Source organism: Panthera uncia, assembly GCF_023721935.1.
Source record: "Panthera uncia isolate 11264 chromosome E2 unlocalized genomic scaffold, Puncia_PCG_1.0 HiC_scaffold_20, whole genome shotgun sequence".
NCBI lineage: Eukaryota > Metazoa > Chordata > Mammalia > Carnivora > Felidae > Panthera > Panthera uncia.
In genome coordinates this window covers 7818149-7834436 of record NW_026057589.1, presented here as the reverse complement: position 1 = coordinate 7834436, position 16288 = coordinate 7818149, and the positions used below count along the sequence as shown (strand labels likewise).

General features: G+C 47.4%; 1 protein-coding gene across 2 annotated transcripts; it reads left to right on the top strand.

Annotated features, from left to right (window-relative positions):
* Positions 1–4532: 4532 nt before the first annotated feature.
* On the top strand, positions 4533–8955 carry DPEP3 (dipeptidase 3). 2 transcript variants are annotated; one of them, XM_049622552.1, is made up of 10 exons: positions 4533–4979; positions 5322–5448; positions 5950–6079; positions 6169–6310; positions 6589–6658; positions 6771–6947; positions 7254–7338; positions 7824–7899; positions 8383–8518; positions 8610–8955. In XM_049622552.1, exons 1-10 carry the CDS (start codon positions 4717–4719, stop codon positions 8841–8843), a joined length of 1440 nt encoding a protein of 479 aa, XP_049478509.1. In that variant the 5' UTR covers positions 4533–4716; the 3' UTR covers positions 8844–8955. The 2 variants fall into 2 exon arrangements, with proteins under 2 accessions (XP_049478509.1, XP_049478508.1); XM_049622551.1 differs by lacking the exon at positions 6771–6947 and having other exon boundaries at positions 4623–4979.
* Positions 8956–16288: the final 7333 nt, after the last annotated feature.

Below are 16288 nucleotides of genomic sequence, written 5' to 3'. Positions count from 1 at the left end.
CCAGGCTACAGGATAGTACATGGGCTTCCAATGACTGAATTTCCCTGGATATAGATCCACTCCTTGCCCTGCCCTTCAGGGACTTCCTTTCTGAGAGGCACAAGCTACTTAGACAACCACACTATCTTACCCCCAGGCAATTAATGGCAATAGCAACTCTGTTAATTATAGCCAAAATTAAGAGTTAATACTCATGACAACAGCTAATAATAATAAATAACATGATAATAGATAATGGCTAATAAAAATAATAGTTAATACTAATAGCCTATGCATACCCCATGACTGAGCAGTTTTGCCCCAGGTATATATCGCAACGGGAATGCATACATAGGTTTTCCAAAAGGCATACAAAATAATATTTAAAGCAGTGCTGCTCATAATAGCCCCAAACTGTGTACTTTAAAGTTAGACTGCAAGAAGACAAAGACAGGAGATTGTCTTAAAAACAGTCATATTTTTAAAAAGTCATATTAATTTGAGGAACATCAATAAAACTGACAAATGAGTTTTAATGGAAATAATAGAAATCCATACACAGTGGAATATCTTTAGCCTTATGAATGAAAGTAACTACCAATGTTCCATTCTATGCACAGTGAAAATATTCTTCAAAAATGAAGGGAAAGTAATACATTTTCAGACCAATAAAAGCACAGTGAGAAAGTGAAGATATACAAATCATGAGGCACCTGGGTGGCTCAGTCAGTTAAGCATCTGACTTCACCTGAGGTCATAATCTCATGGTTTGTGAGTTTGAGCCCCGAGTCAGGCGCTGCGCTGACAGTTTAGAGTCTGCTTCGGACTCTGTCTCCCCCCCACCCCCTCTCTGCACCTCCCCTGTTTATGCTTTCTCTCTCTCAAAAATAAATAAACATTTTTTTAAAAAACATATAGGAACACATTTTTCCTTTTGCCTCAGCCTCCAAATTGGCTGTACTCTGCAGTGTACTCAGAAAGTTCCAATAGTGTTTTCTATTCATTTTACCTATTCCCTCTTTTCTTGACTTCTTTTGGGCGGATTAAGTAGCACTCTGGGATGGCCTTAGTCCCTTTACAGACCCTTTCAGGGGGAGCTGATCCAGCTCACTGTCCATTTAGGGGAAAAATGGGAAAAGGTGGTAGAAGATAGAAGCTTACAGCAGGGCCCTGTGTTGCTAGGGAGCAGACCTCTAAGGACAGGGCCCTGTGAGGTGGTGCAAGTGTTCTAAACGTGAGCTGGCAAGGCTACTCGATGACAGCCAGAAGTTGCAGACTGCAGCCAACTGTCACTGTTGGAACAGGAAAACCTCTTTCAGTTTGCTCTGTTGCCCCTATTGACAGAATGTAACAGGAAACCAGCTAGGCTTCTAGGAAATGTGGTTTTGAGAGTTTGAGCACCAGGGGCACCTGGGTGGCTCAGTCAGTTAAGTGTTGGACTCTTGATTTCAGCTTAGGTCATGATCTCACAGTTGGTTCTCATGGGTTTGAGCCCGGACTTGGGCTCTACACTGACAGTGAGGAGCCTGCTTGGGATTCTGTCTTTCTCTCTCTCTGCCCCTCTCTTGCCCAATCTCTCTCGCTCTCTCTCAAAAATAAATAAGCATTAAAAAAAATAGGGGTGTCTGGGTGTCTCAGTCAGTTAAGCATCTGACTCCTGATTTCGGCTCAGGTCATGATCTCATGGTTGGTGAGTTTGAGCCCCACATAGGGCTCTACACTAACAGCACAGAGTCTGCTTGGGATCCTCTCTGTCCCTCTCCCGCTTGTGCGTGCTTTCTCTTTCTCTCAAAATAAATAAATAAACTTTAAAAATATAATTAAGGGACACCTGGGTGGCTCAGTTGGTTGTCTGACTTCAGCTCACGTCATGATCTCATGGTTCAAGAGTTTGAGCCCCACATTGGGTTCTCTGCTGTCAGCACAGAGCCTGCTTTGGATCCTCTGTCCCCTTTCTCACTGCCCCTCCACCGCTCACTCTCTCTCTCCCTCCCTCTCTCTCTTTCTCTCAATAAATAAGTAAACTTTAAAAATATATTTAAAAAATAGGAAGAGTTTGAGCCCCAGCCTCACAGAGCTGAGAACAGAAGACTGCATCTGGAGTTGAGAGACAATTGCTTAATAACCAGAATTGCTACAGACCTGGAGTAGAAGGCCCTAATTCCAATTCATTCTTTCTCCTAGGTACATTTTTTTGTGTTCCAACTCAAAACTAAGTGTTCATCAGGATTCTCCTTATTTTGGTGGACCCTGGACACTAATCTCTGCCTCTTTAGAGCACCACACCCCTAGTAGAAGAACTAGCCCAAAAGTTGGGCTCATCTCTAGGTTTCCACTTTCCTTGGATCCTCATCAAGTAATTTTTTAATATCTTGTTTAACTTTCTGATGTCTTCAGGAAGATCCTTTTTATATTTTGCCCAACATTTCCAGTTATCAGGAAGAGTATAACTCTGATTTACTTAGTCAACCAAAATCAGACATGTGAAATGGTGTTTATTTATTAATTCAATAACATTAAAAATCAATCATAGGGGCAGTTGGGTGGCTTAGTTGATTAAGCATCCAACTTCAGCTCAGGTCATGATTTCTCAGTTCATGGGTTCGAGTCCCACATCGGGCTCTGTGCTGACAGCTCAGAGCCTGGAGCCTGTTTCGGATTCTGTGTCTCCCTCTCTCTCTGCCTCTCTCCCCCCACCCAAAAATAAATAAACATTTAAAATAAATAAATAAATAATAAATAAACTTAAAAAATCAATTATAAACATTATGTTCCCTACTTTCACCTAAGACTATTACAGGAAACAGCTGTATGTGCAATACTTCTGAACTTTTGATAAAGTTTTGAATTAACAAATTCATCATTCACTATATTCTTTATATCACTTAAATGAAGACCTCCCCTGGCAAGTCAGCTTGGTATATGAGACCAGAATAAACATTCCCTCTCTTTCTCCCTCTCTTCTGAGATAGCCAAAGCTGAAGGCAGCAGGGTCAGACTTAGTCCTTAATCACTAGGCATGAGAAGGGAGCAGTGATGGACAGGAGGCAGTAGTGGCCAGAGGTCAAGGCCCTTCTTCTGGCACCGAAAAGGGGAGGCCCACCTATCAGGGAGCCCAGGTGGGAGAACAGCTGACAGACACAGATACAGAAGGGGGCAATTCATATTTTAGTCTGTGTTATAGACCCCTTTCAGCCTGGTAGGACCTCATGCAGGCCTAGGAGGCCCAGACGCCACCCAGGTGCAGTTCTGAGATCAGTTTCCCCTGTGTCAGGGCTTTTTTTCTGCAGAAAACAATGAATTATACCGCTCAGGCCTCCAGCCATCCTGGAAACCGCCTTACCTTGAAGGAGGATTTCTGCCCCACATGAAGTCATGTCAGACCAAGTCCCCTCATGTTCTTAGCAGTAAGAATTTTTGTCCCACTGTTCTACACCTTTGAGGACCTTCCAGCTCCTCCCTTACAGACAGCCATCGGAACTAGACCTTTGCTTGAGCTATTGGCCAACTTGGGATGCCCTCTCCACCTCCCTGCCCAATGCAGACCCCATCCTTTCCAGGCTCAGCTGCTGTGGTGCCTCCACTAATCTCTTACCAAACGGGCCAGCCCTCACCAGCACTACCCACAAAATCCCTCAGCCAGGATGACCATATTACAGAAAAACATGTGACATAAATTGACCAGGGAGTAATTTACCCCCTTTCCAAGATGGCTATAGTTAATTAATGTTTAGAATCTAGAGTCTTTTTTTTTTTTAATTTTTTAATGTTTATTTTTGAGACACAGAGAGAGTAGGGGAGGGACAGAGAGAGAGGGAGACACAGAATCCGAAGCAGGCTCCAGGCTCTGCACTGTCAGCACAGAGCCCGACACAGGGCTTGAACCCACAAACCATGAGATAATGACCTGAGCTGAAGTCATACGTTTAACCAACTAAGCCACCTAGGAGCCCCTAGAATCTAGAGTCTTTTTTGTGTGTACCCATATATTAACAAATGTACAGATGCAAATTTCAATACTAGTTACTAAAACAAAATGGTTTCCCATAATATTATTCTTTTTTAATTTTTTAAATATTTTTAAAAATGTTTATTTATTTTTGAGAGACAGGGAGAAACAGAGCACGAGCGGGACAGGGGCAGAGAGAGAGAGGGAGACACAGAATACCAAGCAGGCTCCAGGCTCCAAGCTGTCAACACAGAGCGAGACGCGGCGCTCGAACTCACGAACCGTGAGATCATGACCTGAGCCGAAGTCGGACGCTCAACCGACTGAGCCACCCAGACGCCCCTCCCATATTATTCTTAAATTTCATTTTTATTAAAAAATGTATAAGGGCACCTGGGTGGCTCAGTCGGTTGAGCGTCACGCTCAATTTCCTCTCAGGTCAGGATGTCATGGGATCCAGCCCGGGTTAGGCCCTGCCCTGAGCACAGAGCCTGCTTGGGATCTCTCCCTCTCTCTTTGCCGCTCTCCCACTCGCGTGCTCTTGCGCGGCAGAAGCTGGTCTGGCCCCCTGGGGCGCCCTCTAGTTGAGGGTGGAGCTCTGTGTCGCCCCCTCTGGCCACGCTGCGCAGCTGCGTCGCGGATCCCTGCTCGTCTGGAGAAGCATTCTGCCTGCAGCCCCTCCTCACGACCGGTCACGTAAATCCGGTCGGGACCCCACCGTCGCCCTCTGCCCCTCGCGCCCCTCCTCTCGAGACCGGCCACTGCCTGCCCGGCCGACCCTGCGCAACATGAGGCCCCTGGGCCACGAGGGCCCCCACGCGCTTCGCTGGCGACCTCTGCTGCGTCTGCTGCTCCTGCTGTCTCTGCTGCAGAGGGCGGTAACCCGTGCCCAGACCACTCCTGGCACCCCCAGCGACCCGACCACACCCGGAGCCCCCAGCAATCCGACCACGGCCTTCTCTAGTTCCCCTACCACGCCGCTTACCTCCAGCACACCAAGTCTGAGGAAGCGCGCGCGCGCCCTGATGCGGGACTTCCCTCTCGTGGACGGGTGAGCAGGGGCAGTGCGGGGGCAGGTGGAGACTGAGGCCACACCTGGGTAGGGGAAGGGGTCCTCAGCACGCAGGGCTAGTGAGGAGGCTTCCTCACACCACCCCTGGATGAACTCTCTCCTCCATCAGCCAGGTCCCCTCCCCCCACTACCCTGTTCCTGGTGTACACTACAGGCCCCCACCCCCTCCCCAAAGCTGCACCTCAGGAATTTTTCCATATTGTCTGTGTGAGGTGGGGGGGGGGGGAGAGGGAGGGGGACAGGACATGCCCAGGTACTTTGACATGCCCTGTCTGACCTGAGTCCATGTTCTCCACTCTACCTTTGTCCTGATGCCCCCAGCCACAACCACTTGCCCCTGCTCCTGAGACAGCTTTTCCAGAACAGGCTACAAGACGTTAACCTGCGCAATTTCAGTTATGGCCAGACCAGCTTGGACAAGCTCAGGGATGGCCTCGTGGGTGCCCAGGTACTACAGGGATACACAGGGTGCCACGACATGGCTGCTGGGGAATGCGGGGGGGCCACAGAAACCTGGGTAGGCAGGCCTCTCAGTGATTAGAATCGTAGAACACACAATGTGTCATCGCATGACTGCTGGGAATGTGGGGGCTCTGGAGGCCAAGACAGGCCAACCACATGGGTACCCAGGTTCTGTGGAGACACACAGAAAGTGACCAGAAAATCCCTGGTGAGTGTGGGGTTAGAGTTAGAGCCACAAAGGATATAGTGGATTGGCCTTGGGGCATTCACATAGCACATGGACAAACAGCAGACAATGATATTTCACAGTCCACAGTTTGGCTGCTGGCAGCAAGCTTAATAGGCATCAGGATACCATAGGGTCATGTAGTGTTTCGTTCTGGGCCAATGACCCAAATGAGCACCTTGGGGGCTGAGAAGGAGTGGCAGGCCAAGGACATTGGAGACCACTCTAATCTCATTCTGGACCCCCGGGGCCTACCTCTAGTTCTGGTCAGCCCAAGCCCCATGCCAGACACAGGACCAGGATGCTGTGCGCCTCACACTGGAGCAGATTGACCTCATTCGTCGCATGTGTGCCTCCTACTCTGAACTGGAGCTTGTGACCTCAGCCAAAGGTGGGCTGGCAAATGGGGAGATAGTTAGGGGCTCACTCTGATGGTTCTGGCCCTGGGCCCTGACCACTTGATTATCCATCCTCTTCTAGGTCTGAACAGCACTCAAAAGCTGGCCTGCCTCATTGGTGTGGAGGGTGGTCACTCACTGGACAGCAGCCTTTCTGTGCTGCGCAGTTTTTACCTGTTGGGAGTGCGCTTCCTGACACTTACCTTCACCTGCAACACGGCCTGGTGAGCATAGTGCCTAGCCACGGTGAAATGGTAGATGACATGGTGGGGCAACTGCCAGACAGGTGAGGACAGAGGGATCCACAAAAGGAGCCTGGACTCTCAACAGGTCCTTCACACTCCCAGAAAGCAGCTGGCCCAGGTCCTTACTCTATTCCAGGGGTAGCGGGGGGGGGGGGGGAGAGGGGGTGTGGATAGACAAACAGAGGGACTGCAGAGCCCCCAGGCTCTGATGCCCAGGATGTTGCCTTTGAGACTGCCTTCTTCTGGCTGTCCCACAGGGCAGAAAGTTCCACCAAGTTTAAACACCACTTCTACACCAACGTCAGTGGGTTGACAAGCTTTGGTGAGGTGAGGATTCCTGTTCCATACCCTACCCCACCCGTTCTCCACCTACAGATAGTGTACACGTGTGTGCATCCTTGACATCTCCCCCACCTCAAAAAACAAACTGTCTTTGCAGAAGGTGGTAGGGGAAATGAACCGCCTGGGCATGATGGTGGACTTGTCCTATGCGTCAGACACCTTGGTGCGGCAGGCACTGAAGGTGTCTAGGGCTCCCGTGATCTTCTCCCACTCAGCTTCCAGGGCTGTGTGCGACAATTTGCTGAATGTTCCTGATGACATTCTGCAACTTCTGGTGAGCAGCTACCTCAGCCCTCACACCCAGAGCTAGGCGCGTTTCATGCAAACATTCTTGACCTTGAACAAAGCTACCAGTCCAGACCTCACCCTTGGACCCATGGCTGGTTAACCTTCCCCATCTCTGAAAATTGAGGCCAAATCAGCTCCACTCAGGCGCCCACAAACCCAGAGCTGAAACCTCTTCCAGCCCCTGAAGCCAGGACTGAGCACTGTCCTACTAGGCCCCCAGGGCACAGAGCAGGCCATCAGGCTTGAAGAGCCAAACTGAGGGGGCTGAGTGTTCATTTCTTTATCCTTCTAGAAGAAGAATGGTGGCATTGTGATGGTGACGCTGTCCATGGGGGTGCTACAGTGCAACCTGTTGGCTAATGTGTCCACCGTGGCAGGTGAGCCTCGCTTCAACTTCTTGTGCAGTTTGAGCTTGAGCCTGTGGCCATGGGGCCTTCAGGACAGCTCCAGCAGTGTAGCGCACCTGTTGGGCAATGGGCAGACCTCTGACAACCCAGGAGAGGAGACACGGCTCTTCGCTGCCACCCAGATCTGGGGCCACAGTCAATGTTGATGGGTTTGGGGGAAGCAGCTGCCCCTGCCTCTGAATGTCTTTTGCTGTCACCTCTCTGGACAGGACAGATGAGTTCTCAAGGAACCCAGAGGCAGGGTGGCTTCTGGGCAGAAAAAATTCTAAAGAGACACAGTTCAGCCTGTAGTCACTTCAGAACTCACAATGGGCTGGGAGCTCCATGAGGTCAGCTGCCATGGCCTGGAGTGCTGTGGGGAGGAGAACTGGTCAGGACTGAGTTTCCCCAGACCAGGGCTGGTCCCAGGGCCTGACTCCAGTGTAGTGCTGCTCACACTAACCCCTGCCACCTAGATCACTTTGACCACATCAGAGCTGTCATTGGATCAGAGTTCATCGGGATTGGCGGGAATTATGATGGGTCTGGTCGGTGAGTATTTCCCTGGGGTTTGTCTTGAGCAGGGCACAGCAGGGAGTCCTTTAGTCTCTCCATTCCATGGTCCTCCTACCCTTCAGACTTCATCTACAGGCTCTGGTTTTCCAGCTCACTTGACGTCTCTCCACTCCCAGGGGCTGATTCCTGGGCTCTCCCTGTCCCTCCTGTGGCCTGGTGGACCCACTGCCACTCCAGATCGTCACATTAATTAAGTATTCCCTGACACCCCACCCCAGCAGAGCCCGTTTGCCTAGCACCTGCTGCAGTCCCAGCTCAGCAGATCTGTTGTAGGCCAGCCATCTGCTCAGGGGGTAGACACCACAGAAGCTCCGTCTTCAAGGAGCTTCCAAAGTGACATTCAGTAGCCTGGAGAATATGGCCTTCAATTTCACATGTGTGATTGGGGCTGGTGGGACACTGGGCCCTAGACCAGGATCAGGGCTCAGGTTCCACAGCTGGTGGCCCATGGCCACACAGGTTCCCTCAGGGACTAGAGGACGTGTCCAAATACCCAGTACTGATAGAGGAGTTGCTGAGTCGTGGCTGGAGTGAGGAAGAGCTCCAGGGTGTCCTTCGTGGAAACCTGCTGCGGGTCTTCAGACACGTGGAACAGGTATGCTGGGTTGGGCAAAAGGATGGTGCAGTGGTTAGAGTGGGTGAGAGAGGAGCTATGGGAGCCACTAACTGCTGACTCCCACCCCCAGGTGAGAGAGGAGAACAATGGACAGAACCCTGTGGAGGATGAGTTTCCAGACAGGCAGGTGGTCAGGTCTTGCCACTCCCACCTCCTATCTCAGCTTCAGAGTGAACACCTCGCCACACACCTGGAGGTGACCGAGTGGCCAACCAGTCAGGTCCTCCGGAGGCCCTCAAAAGCTTCCCCATACTTTGTTCTAAGTTTCTTGTTTGCTGCTACCTTCTCAGCCCTCATCCTGTAGTTCTGGTGAGCTGGCCAGTCTCCCAGAGGTCTCTGTGGCAAAGTCTCACAAAGTCCCCTTCCTAGTCATCCAGGCACAAGTGTATGCTGAGAATAAACATTTTGGGTATGGAGCCAAATGTGAAAGTCCTTCCTTCTCCCTGGGGAGCAGGGGAGTGGGGTCTGGTGGGCTCTTGGTTGGTGAGGGGTCTTGTAGGTCTCACCTCAGTTTCTCAAGTGAGTGGCCTCCAACTTTCTCTCTTTTGGGAAGGGCAGAGGCATCTTACCATGTTATTATGATAAAAGCCTGAGCCCACAAAAGAGCACAAAGAAATCTAGTTCAAGTGTGGTATCTATCCCATCATGGAGTGTAACAATGGGTGGGTTACCAGTCTCTGAAAGGTTTACGTTTGTTTGTTTGTTTGTTTGTTTGTTTGTTTGTTTGTTTTTAAGAAGCTGAACCTAGAGGGTGCCTGGGTAACTCAGTGGGCTAAGTGTCAGACTCGATTTTGGCTCAGGTCATGATCTTGTGGTTTATAGGTTCAAGCCCCACATCAGGCTCCACATGAGGAGTCTGCTTGGGATTCTCTCCCTCCCTCCCTCTCTCCTTGCCCCTTCCTCTCTCTCTCTGTCTCTCTCTCATGCCCCTTCCCCCCTCTCAAAAATAAATTAATTTTTTAAAAATTTAAAAAGAGTGAAAGAGCAAGCCAAAGAGTAAATTTTCAACGTATATAATTGACGAAAGGCATATATCCAGAGGCAGACAACCCCATATAAAAATGGGGAAGATATTTGAATAGGAACTTTACAAGAATGGATATTCAATTGGCCAATAAGAAGATGAAAAGATAGTCAACCTTATTAGCCATTAAGGAAATGCAAAATAAAACTCATAGTAACGACAACTAAAATTTAACAGGTGAACAATACCAAGTGTTAGCAATGATATGGAGCAAGGAGCATACCCTGCTGGTGGCTGATTCAACTGATGAACACTGCTTTGGAAGACAGTTTGATTTTTTTTTTTTTTTTTTACTAAAGTTGAAGACATATACCCAAGGACAGTTACACACAACGTGCAAGAATCTCTCAAAGTAATGTTGAGTGAAAGGAGCCAGTACAAAATAATATATATTATGTCATTCCATTTATATAAAGTACAAGCAAAACTGATCTATACCGTTACAGTCAGTTTTCGGGGAGGTATTGCCTGGAAGGGGGCATGAGGAAGAGCTTCTGGGTTTCTGGTAAAGTGCTGTATCTTGGGTCCTGGTTGCATGGGCGTGTTCATTTTGTGAACATTTCAGCATGCTGTATACACTTATGTGAACTTTTCTGTATGGATATTTTTTTCTCAATAAAAAGTTTTTTAAAAAACTGGGGCCCCTGGCTGGCCCCTGGTAGAGCAGGCAACTCTTGATCTTGGGGTTGGAGTAGAGCCTTCTGAAAAAACAAAACAAAACCCAGAAAAGACTAAACTTAATGTTCAGGGATGCATGCTCAGGTTGAGACTTTAAATAAGAAAACAAGAGGGCACCTGGGGGTTCAGTCATTAGGCTCTGACTTCAGTTCAGGTCATGATGTCATGATTCAGGAGTTTGAGTCCCACATTGGGTGAGCTTGAGCCTTGCTTCCAGTAAAACACAAGCCCTGCTTCTCCCTCCCTCCCTCTCTCTCTCTCTGTCTCCCCCACTGCCTCTCCTGGGATTCTTTCTCTATCTCTGCCCCTTACTCACTCGCACCCTCCCTCTCATAAATAAATAAATAAATAGGGCGCCTGGGTGGCTCAGTCGGTTAAGCGGCCGACTTTGGCTCAGGTCCCGATCTCGCAGTCCGTGAGTTCCAGCCCCGTGTCGGGCTCTGGGGTGATGGCTCAGAGCCTGGAGCCTGCTTCTGATTCTGTGTCTCCCTCTCTCTCTGCCCCTCCCCCGTTCATGCTCTGTCTCTCTCTGTCCCAAAAATAAATTAAAAAAAAAAAAAAACAAAAAACGTTGAATAAATAAATAAATAAATAAATAAGAAAACAAGAAGTGGTATCATCAAACTCAGATACTTAGAAAATGCCTGACTTACACAATGTTATGTGTCAATTGCATCTCCATTTAAAAAAACAAAGACTAAAAAAAAAAAAAAGTGTCTGTGGTTGGTGGGGAGAGATGGGGTGGCAATTGGAGGAGGCATTAAGGAACTTCTGGAGCTCTGGCAATGTCCATACCTTGCCTGGGATGGTGGTTATTTAGGGGTGCACTTTGTGGTAATACACTGAGCTGCCAGGTGGGCTGAAGAGTCAGCTCCTCAACTTCTGTCCTCACACTCCCATTCCCCAATTCTGTTCTCCCAGCAATCACTCAGCACTTTTAACTGTTGATATTTACTGGTATTTTCCTCCATATTTCTAAATAATGTATTTAATTGCCAGCTGTTTATTTGTTTTCAGTTTATTTATTTGAGAGAGAGAGAGAGACAGAGCATGCACATGAGCAGAGGAGGGGGAAAGAGGGAGAATCCCAAGCAAGCTCTGTGCCCAACAGAAGAGCCCAACGTGGGTGGGGGCTCAAACCCACAAACTGCAAACGCATCACCTAAGCCAAAACCAAGAGTCGAACAGGCTCAACTAACTGAGCCACGCAGTCATCCCAAATGCCAGCTCTTTAGACATACATTTTAGATATTATTTATTGACTCAGTAATTTGAAAAGTGAGGATTTTGTTTTTATTTTCTTAACCCTTTTTAAAGTTTATTTTGAGAGAGAGATCATGGAGGAGAGTCAGAGAGAGAAGGAAAGGGAGAATCCCAAGCAGGCTCCACACTGTCAGCATGGAGCCCAATGTGGAGCTCGAACCCACGAATCATGAGGTCATGACCTGAGCTGAAACCTAGAGTCAAGACGCTTAACCTACTGGGCCACCCAGGTGCCCCCCAAAATGAGGACTTATAGCTCTCTCTCCCCCTCTCTCCTCCTATCATCCTCTAAATATTAGAATTATTTGGTTAATTACATCTTGGATTTTTTGTTTGTTTTTAAACAAGTTTACTGAGATAAAATTGATATACCACACAATTCACCCATTTGAAGTGTACAGTTCAAGGGCACCTGGGTGGCTCAGTCAGTTAAGTGTCCAACTCTTGGTTTCAGCTCAGGTCATAATATCACAGCTCATGGGTTTGAGCCCCGCACTGGCTCTGCACTGCATGGAATTCTTTCTCTCTCCCTCTCTCTCTGTCCCTCCCCTGCTCACGTGATCTCTCTGTTTCTCTCTCAAAATAAGTAAATAAAACTTAAAAAATAAAGTGTACAGTTCAGTGGTTTTCGTATATCACATTATTTTTTTAATTGTAAAAGATATGTAACAATTTGCCATTTTAACCATCTTCAAGTGCACAAACCAGTGGGCTTAAAAACACTCACAAATGTTGAACAAACATCATGGTATTTCCAAAACTTGGTCATTATCTCAAACAATGTAATGTAATTATTAAGCAATACCTTCCCGTTTCCCCTCACCTCAGCCCCTGGTAACCTCTATTCTTTTTTCAGTCTCTATGAATTTGTCTATTCTAGATAACTTATATACAGCATTTGTCCTTTTGCATCCAGCTTATTTCATTTAACAAAATGTCTTCAAGGTTCATCTACCTTGTAGCATATATCAGACTTTATTCCTTTTTATGGCTGAATAATATTCCATTGTAGGTATAGATCACAGTTTGTTATCTATACATCTGGTGATGAAAACCAAGGTTGCTTCCACCTTTCAGATGCACAATGAACACTGGTATACAGATACCTGTTCAAGTCCCTGCTTTCAATTCCTTTGTTTTTTGGGTTTTTTTTTAAGTTTCTTTCTTTATTTTTGAGAGAGAGAGAGAGAGGGAGGGAGTGCAAGTGAGCAGGGGAGGGGAAGAGAGAGAGAGGAGGACAGAGAATCTGAAGTGTGCTCTGAGATGACCACGAAGAGCCTGATATGGAGCTCGAACTCACGAACCGTGAGATCATGACCTGAGCCAAAGTCAAATGCTTAAACAACTGAGCCACCCAAGCACCCCTGTGTCTGGCTTCTTACATTTAGTGTGTTTTCAAGGTTTGTCCATGCTGTAGATTTTCTCCATTTTTTATTTTACTCTTTTTCTGGGGTTCCTGTTGTGCAGATATCCTATTTCCATCCTCCATCTTTGTTTTCCCTTTCATTGTTTTCTCTTTCTTCTTTTGGGACGATTGCTTAATTTGGTCTTTCCAATTTATTAATTCATTCTGAATTACAAATTTTTTTCAAATATTATTGTGGTAACTTTAAGACATGGTCCCATATTTCTTTGATACTTCTCCCATCCAGAGATGGGTTCAGTGCCTCCCCACCCTCTCTTGAATCTGGGCTTGGTTATTGCTTGAGCAGTAAAATACAGCAGAAATGATGCTGGGCCTGTTTCCAGGCCAAGACCTAGAGAAACTGTCAGTTTCTACTCCCTGCTTCTTGGGGTGTTTATTCATGAACTGCAGCCACTATACCATGAGGAAACCAAGCAGCCCGTGGAGAGGTACACATGTTGGGTACCCAATCCCCTGATCCACAGCCCCACTGAGCTCTTAGCCTACAGCCAGTAACAACTTGCTGGCTGTGTGAATGAGTCATCATGGAAATGGATCTTCTGGTTCCAGATGATGCCATGTAGAGTAGAGCGGAACTTTACTCAGCCAGCAGGTTTGTGAACAAATGTTTTTGTTGATTGTTATTTTATTTAAAAAAAAATTTTTTAACGTTTTTTTAAATTTATTTTTGAGAAAGAGAGAGACAGAGCATGAACGGGGGAGGGGCAGAGAGAGAGGGAGACACAGAATCAGAAGCAGGCTCCAGGCTCTGAGCCATTAGCCCAGAGCCCGACGTGGGGCTCGAACTCACAGACCGCGAGATCGTGACCTGAGCCGAAGTCGGAAGCCCAACCGACTGAGCTACCCAGGCGCCCCGTGTTGATTGTTATTTTAAACCATTGTTATTTTGGGGTAATTTGTTATGTAGCAATAGACCCCTGGAACAATTATATTTTTTCATATCTTGTATTCCTTCTTGAGCTTTTCAATATTTTCTGGTTTTGTATTGCTAATATTTTACCTTATCTTTTTGTAATGTTTATTAAGCTAATTTGGAATTTTTGTTGCATGTGTTCTAATAATTTTCCTGATAGATGTATTCTTTATATATATATTATATATATGCATATAATATATATACATATATTATATATATATATATTATATATATATATAGTTTTGGCAGTTTAAGTGTTCTTTTTTTAATTTTTTTAACATTTATTATTTATTTTTGATAGAGAGAGAGAGACAGAGCACAAGTGAGGGAGGAACAGAGAGAGGGAGACACAGAATCCAAAGCAGGCTTCAGACTCTGAGCTGTCAGAACAGAGTCTGACACGGGGCTTGAACCCATGAACTGTGAGATTATGACCTGAGCTGAAGTCAGACACTTAGCCAACTGAGCCACCCAGGCGCCCCTAAATGTGTTCTTTACATGTGAATAGGCAATTGATTTTTTTTAAATGTTTATTTATTTATTTTGAGACGGAGAGCACACAAGAGAGAGTGGAAGCCGGAGAGGGGCAGAGGGAGAGGGAGAGAGAGAATCCCAAGCAGGCTCTGAACTGTCAGTGAAGAGCCTGATGTGGGGATCCATCGCATGACCATGAGATCATGACCTGAACCGAAACCAATAGTCATCACTTAATTGACTGAGCCATGCAGGCATCCCATAGTTCTCTTTTGAAGTGTCTGTGCCCCTCAAATATTTTTCTTTTTGCCTGCATGTACCCTGATGTTACAATCTACTTGGTCAGTCAGTAGTAACCGGGGGAAGTTGTATCCTAGCCACAAGCTCTCTCAGAGTTTAAGGTTGTCAGTTGGGCTGCAGTGACCTATCTCCTTCACACAGTACCTGACCCCACCCCTGAGGTGAGGCTGCATGTGAGGGTGCAGTGGGAGCTTTAGGAACTTTTGCAGAGCATTAGGGAAGATGGGAAGGAGGGGGCACTTATTCATTCTTTATTCAAAAGATGTGTTGGGACAAGGGACTGAGAATACCAAGGCAGCAATACCGAAAAGGTCCTGTCCCTGTGAAGTCTACAGTCTAGTGGGCATGAAAAATGTTAATCAAAGATCCCCACCAACACATTTCCCCCTGCAGTGGGGACTGTGAAGGAAAAGTGCTTAAGGACAGCCCAATCCAGTGGAGGATGAGGTGGGGTGGATGGATGTGGGTCAGGGAAGTCTTTGGGGGAGGAGGTGGTACTCCAGGATGAGACCTACCCTAATAGCAAGGAGCTTGGTTAGTGAGGGTGGGGGCAGAGGGTAGAAAGGCACTCTGTCAGAGTGAAGAACAGGTAATGTGCGGAAAGATGAGTTTGGGGAAGTGAAAGAGGCCAGAAGGCTGGAACTCCTTCTGTTGGAGGAGCCACTTGGAACAGGGCCTTGTGGGCCAAGAGAAGAATATGGGCGTTCTCTTCAGAAGAGGTGCCGCTACCATGAGCAGTGGGAGAGAACAGGGAGTCCATTTGGAAGGCTGCTACTGTGGACAGCTGAAGGTGGCGTGAAGGACAGGAGGTCAAGTCAACAGGCCCTGGCCGGGTGACTGTGGGGTAAGTGTCAGAATGGTGGTCAGCTTGGAAGTCCTCCTACAGGACCCAGTGACTTTCCTCATTCCATCCCAGAACTAAGGCTGAGAGGAGACGGTAGTCAGAGTCTGAGTTCTGTTGGGAGATACCACTGATTCTTCCGCTATGTTCTAAAGCTCTCTGAGCCATAAAAGAGAGGGAAAAAAGCAGATAAACAAGTCAGATGGGCTTGGGAGTTTTCTGATAGAGAAAGAAATAACTGAAAGGATAGCCTAGAGAGATAAAGGATGTTAAAGTAAAGCCAATGAGGATAAGTTATCTGAAGCAGGGGAGTGAAAAGTGAAAGAAAGTTAAGAGTGAATAAGTAAACGACTTGGTAAAGGAATCCCCAGGAGGTGAGACAGTAAAAGAAAATTAAGATGAAAGAACTTGGCTAAAGAACATAGTGTAGTGTTCCAAAGGGGCAAACGGGCCACCGAGGAGGCGGGTGGGTGTCCTTCCCACCAAGGAGGCAGCAGCTTCTGGGGAAGGGGCATGAAATTCCCAGCCACCTTCAGGGAGAGAGTGCAGTGAGGGGCACGGGAATGGGACGGCATCTTCAAGGGGGTTCGGTTTACAGGGACATGGAGGACAGGTGGGAGACAGAGATCATGGAAATGGGGAGGGAATACCTTGGAATGGCAGGAGGCCCTGGGCAAGACTGGGATGGTCTGTGTGGTCCTGCGCGCCGGTCCTGCCTCCTCTTTCCCGTCCCTAAGTAACAGAAATGTCGCTGGATGCTTGCTAGGGCAAGCATCTTGCAGAGAGTGCAGAGCCAGTGCACCCAGCGCCCTATCTCACGGAGCACA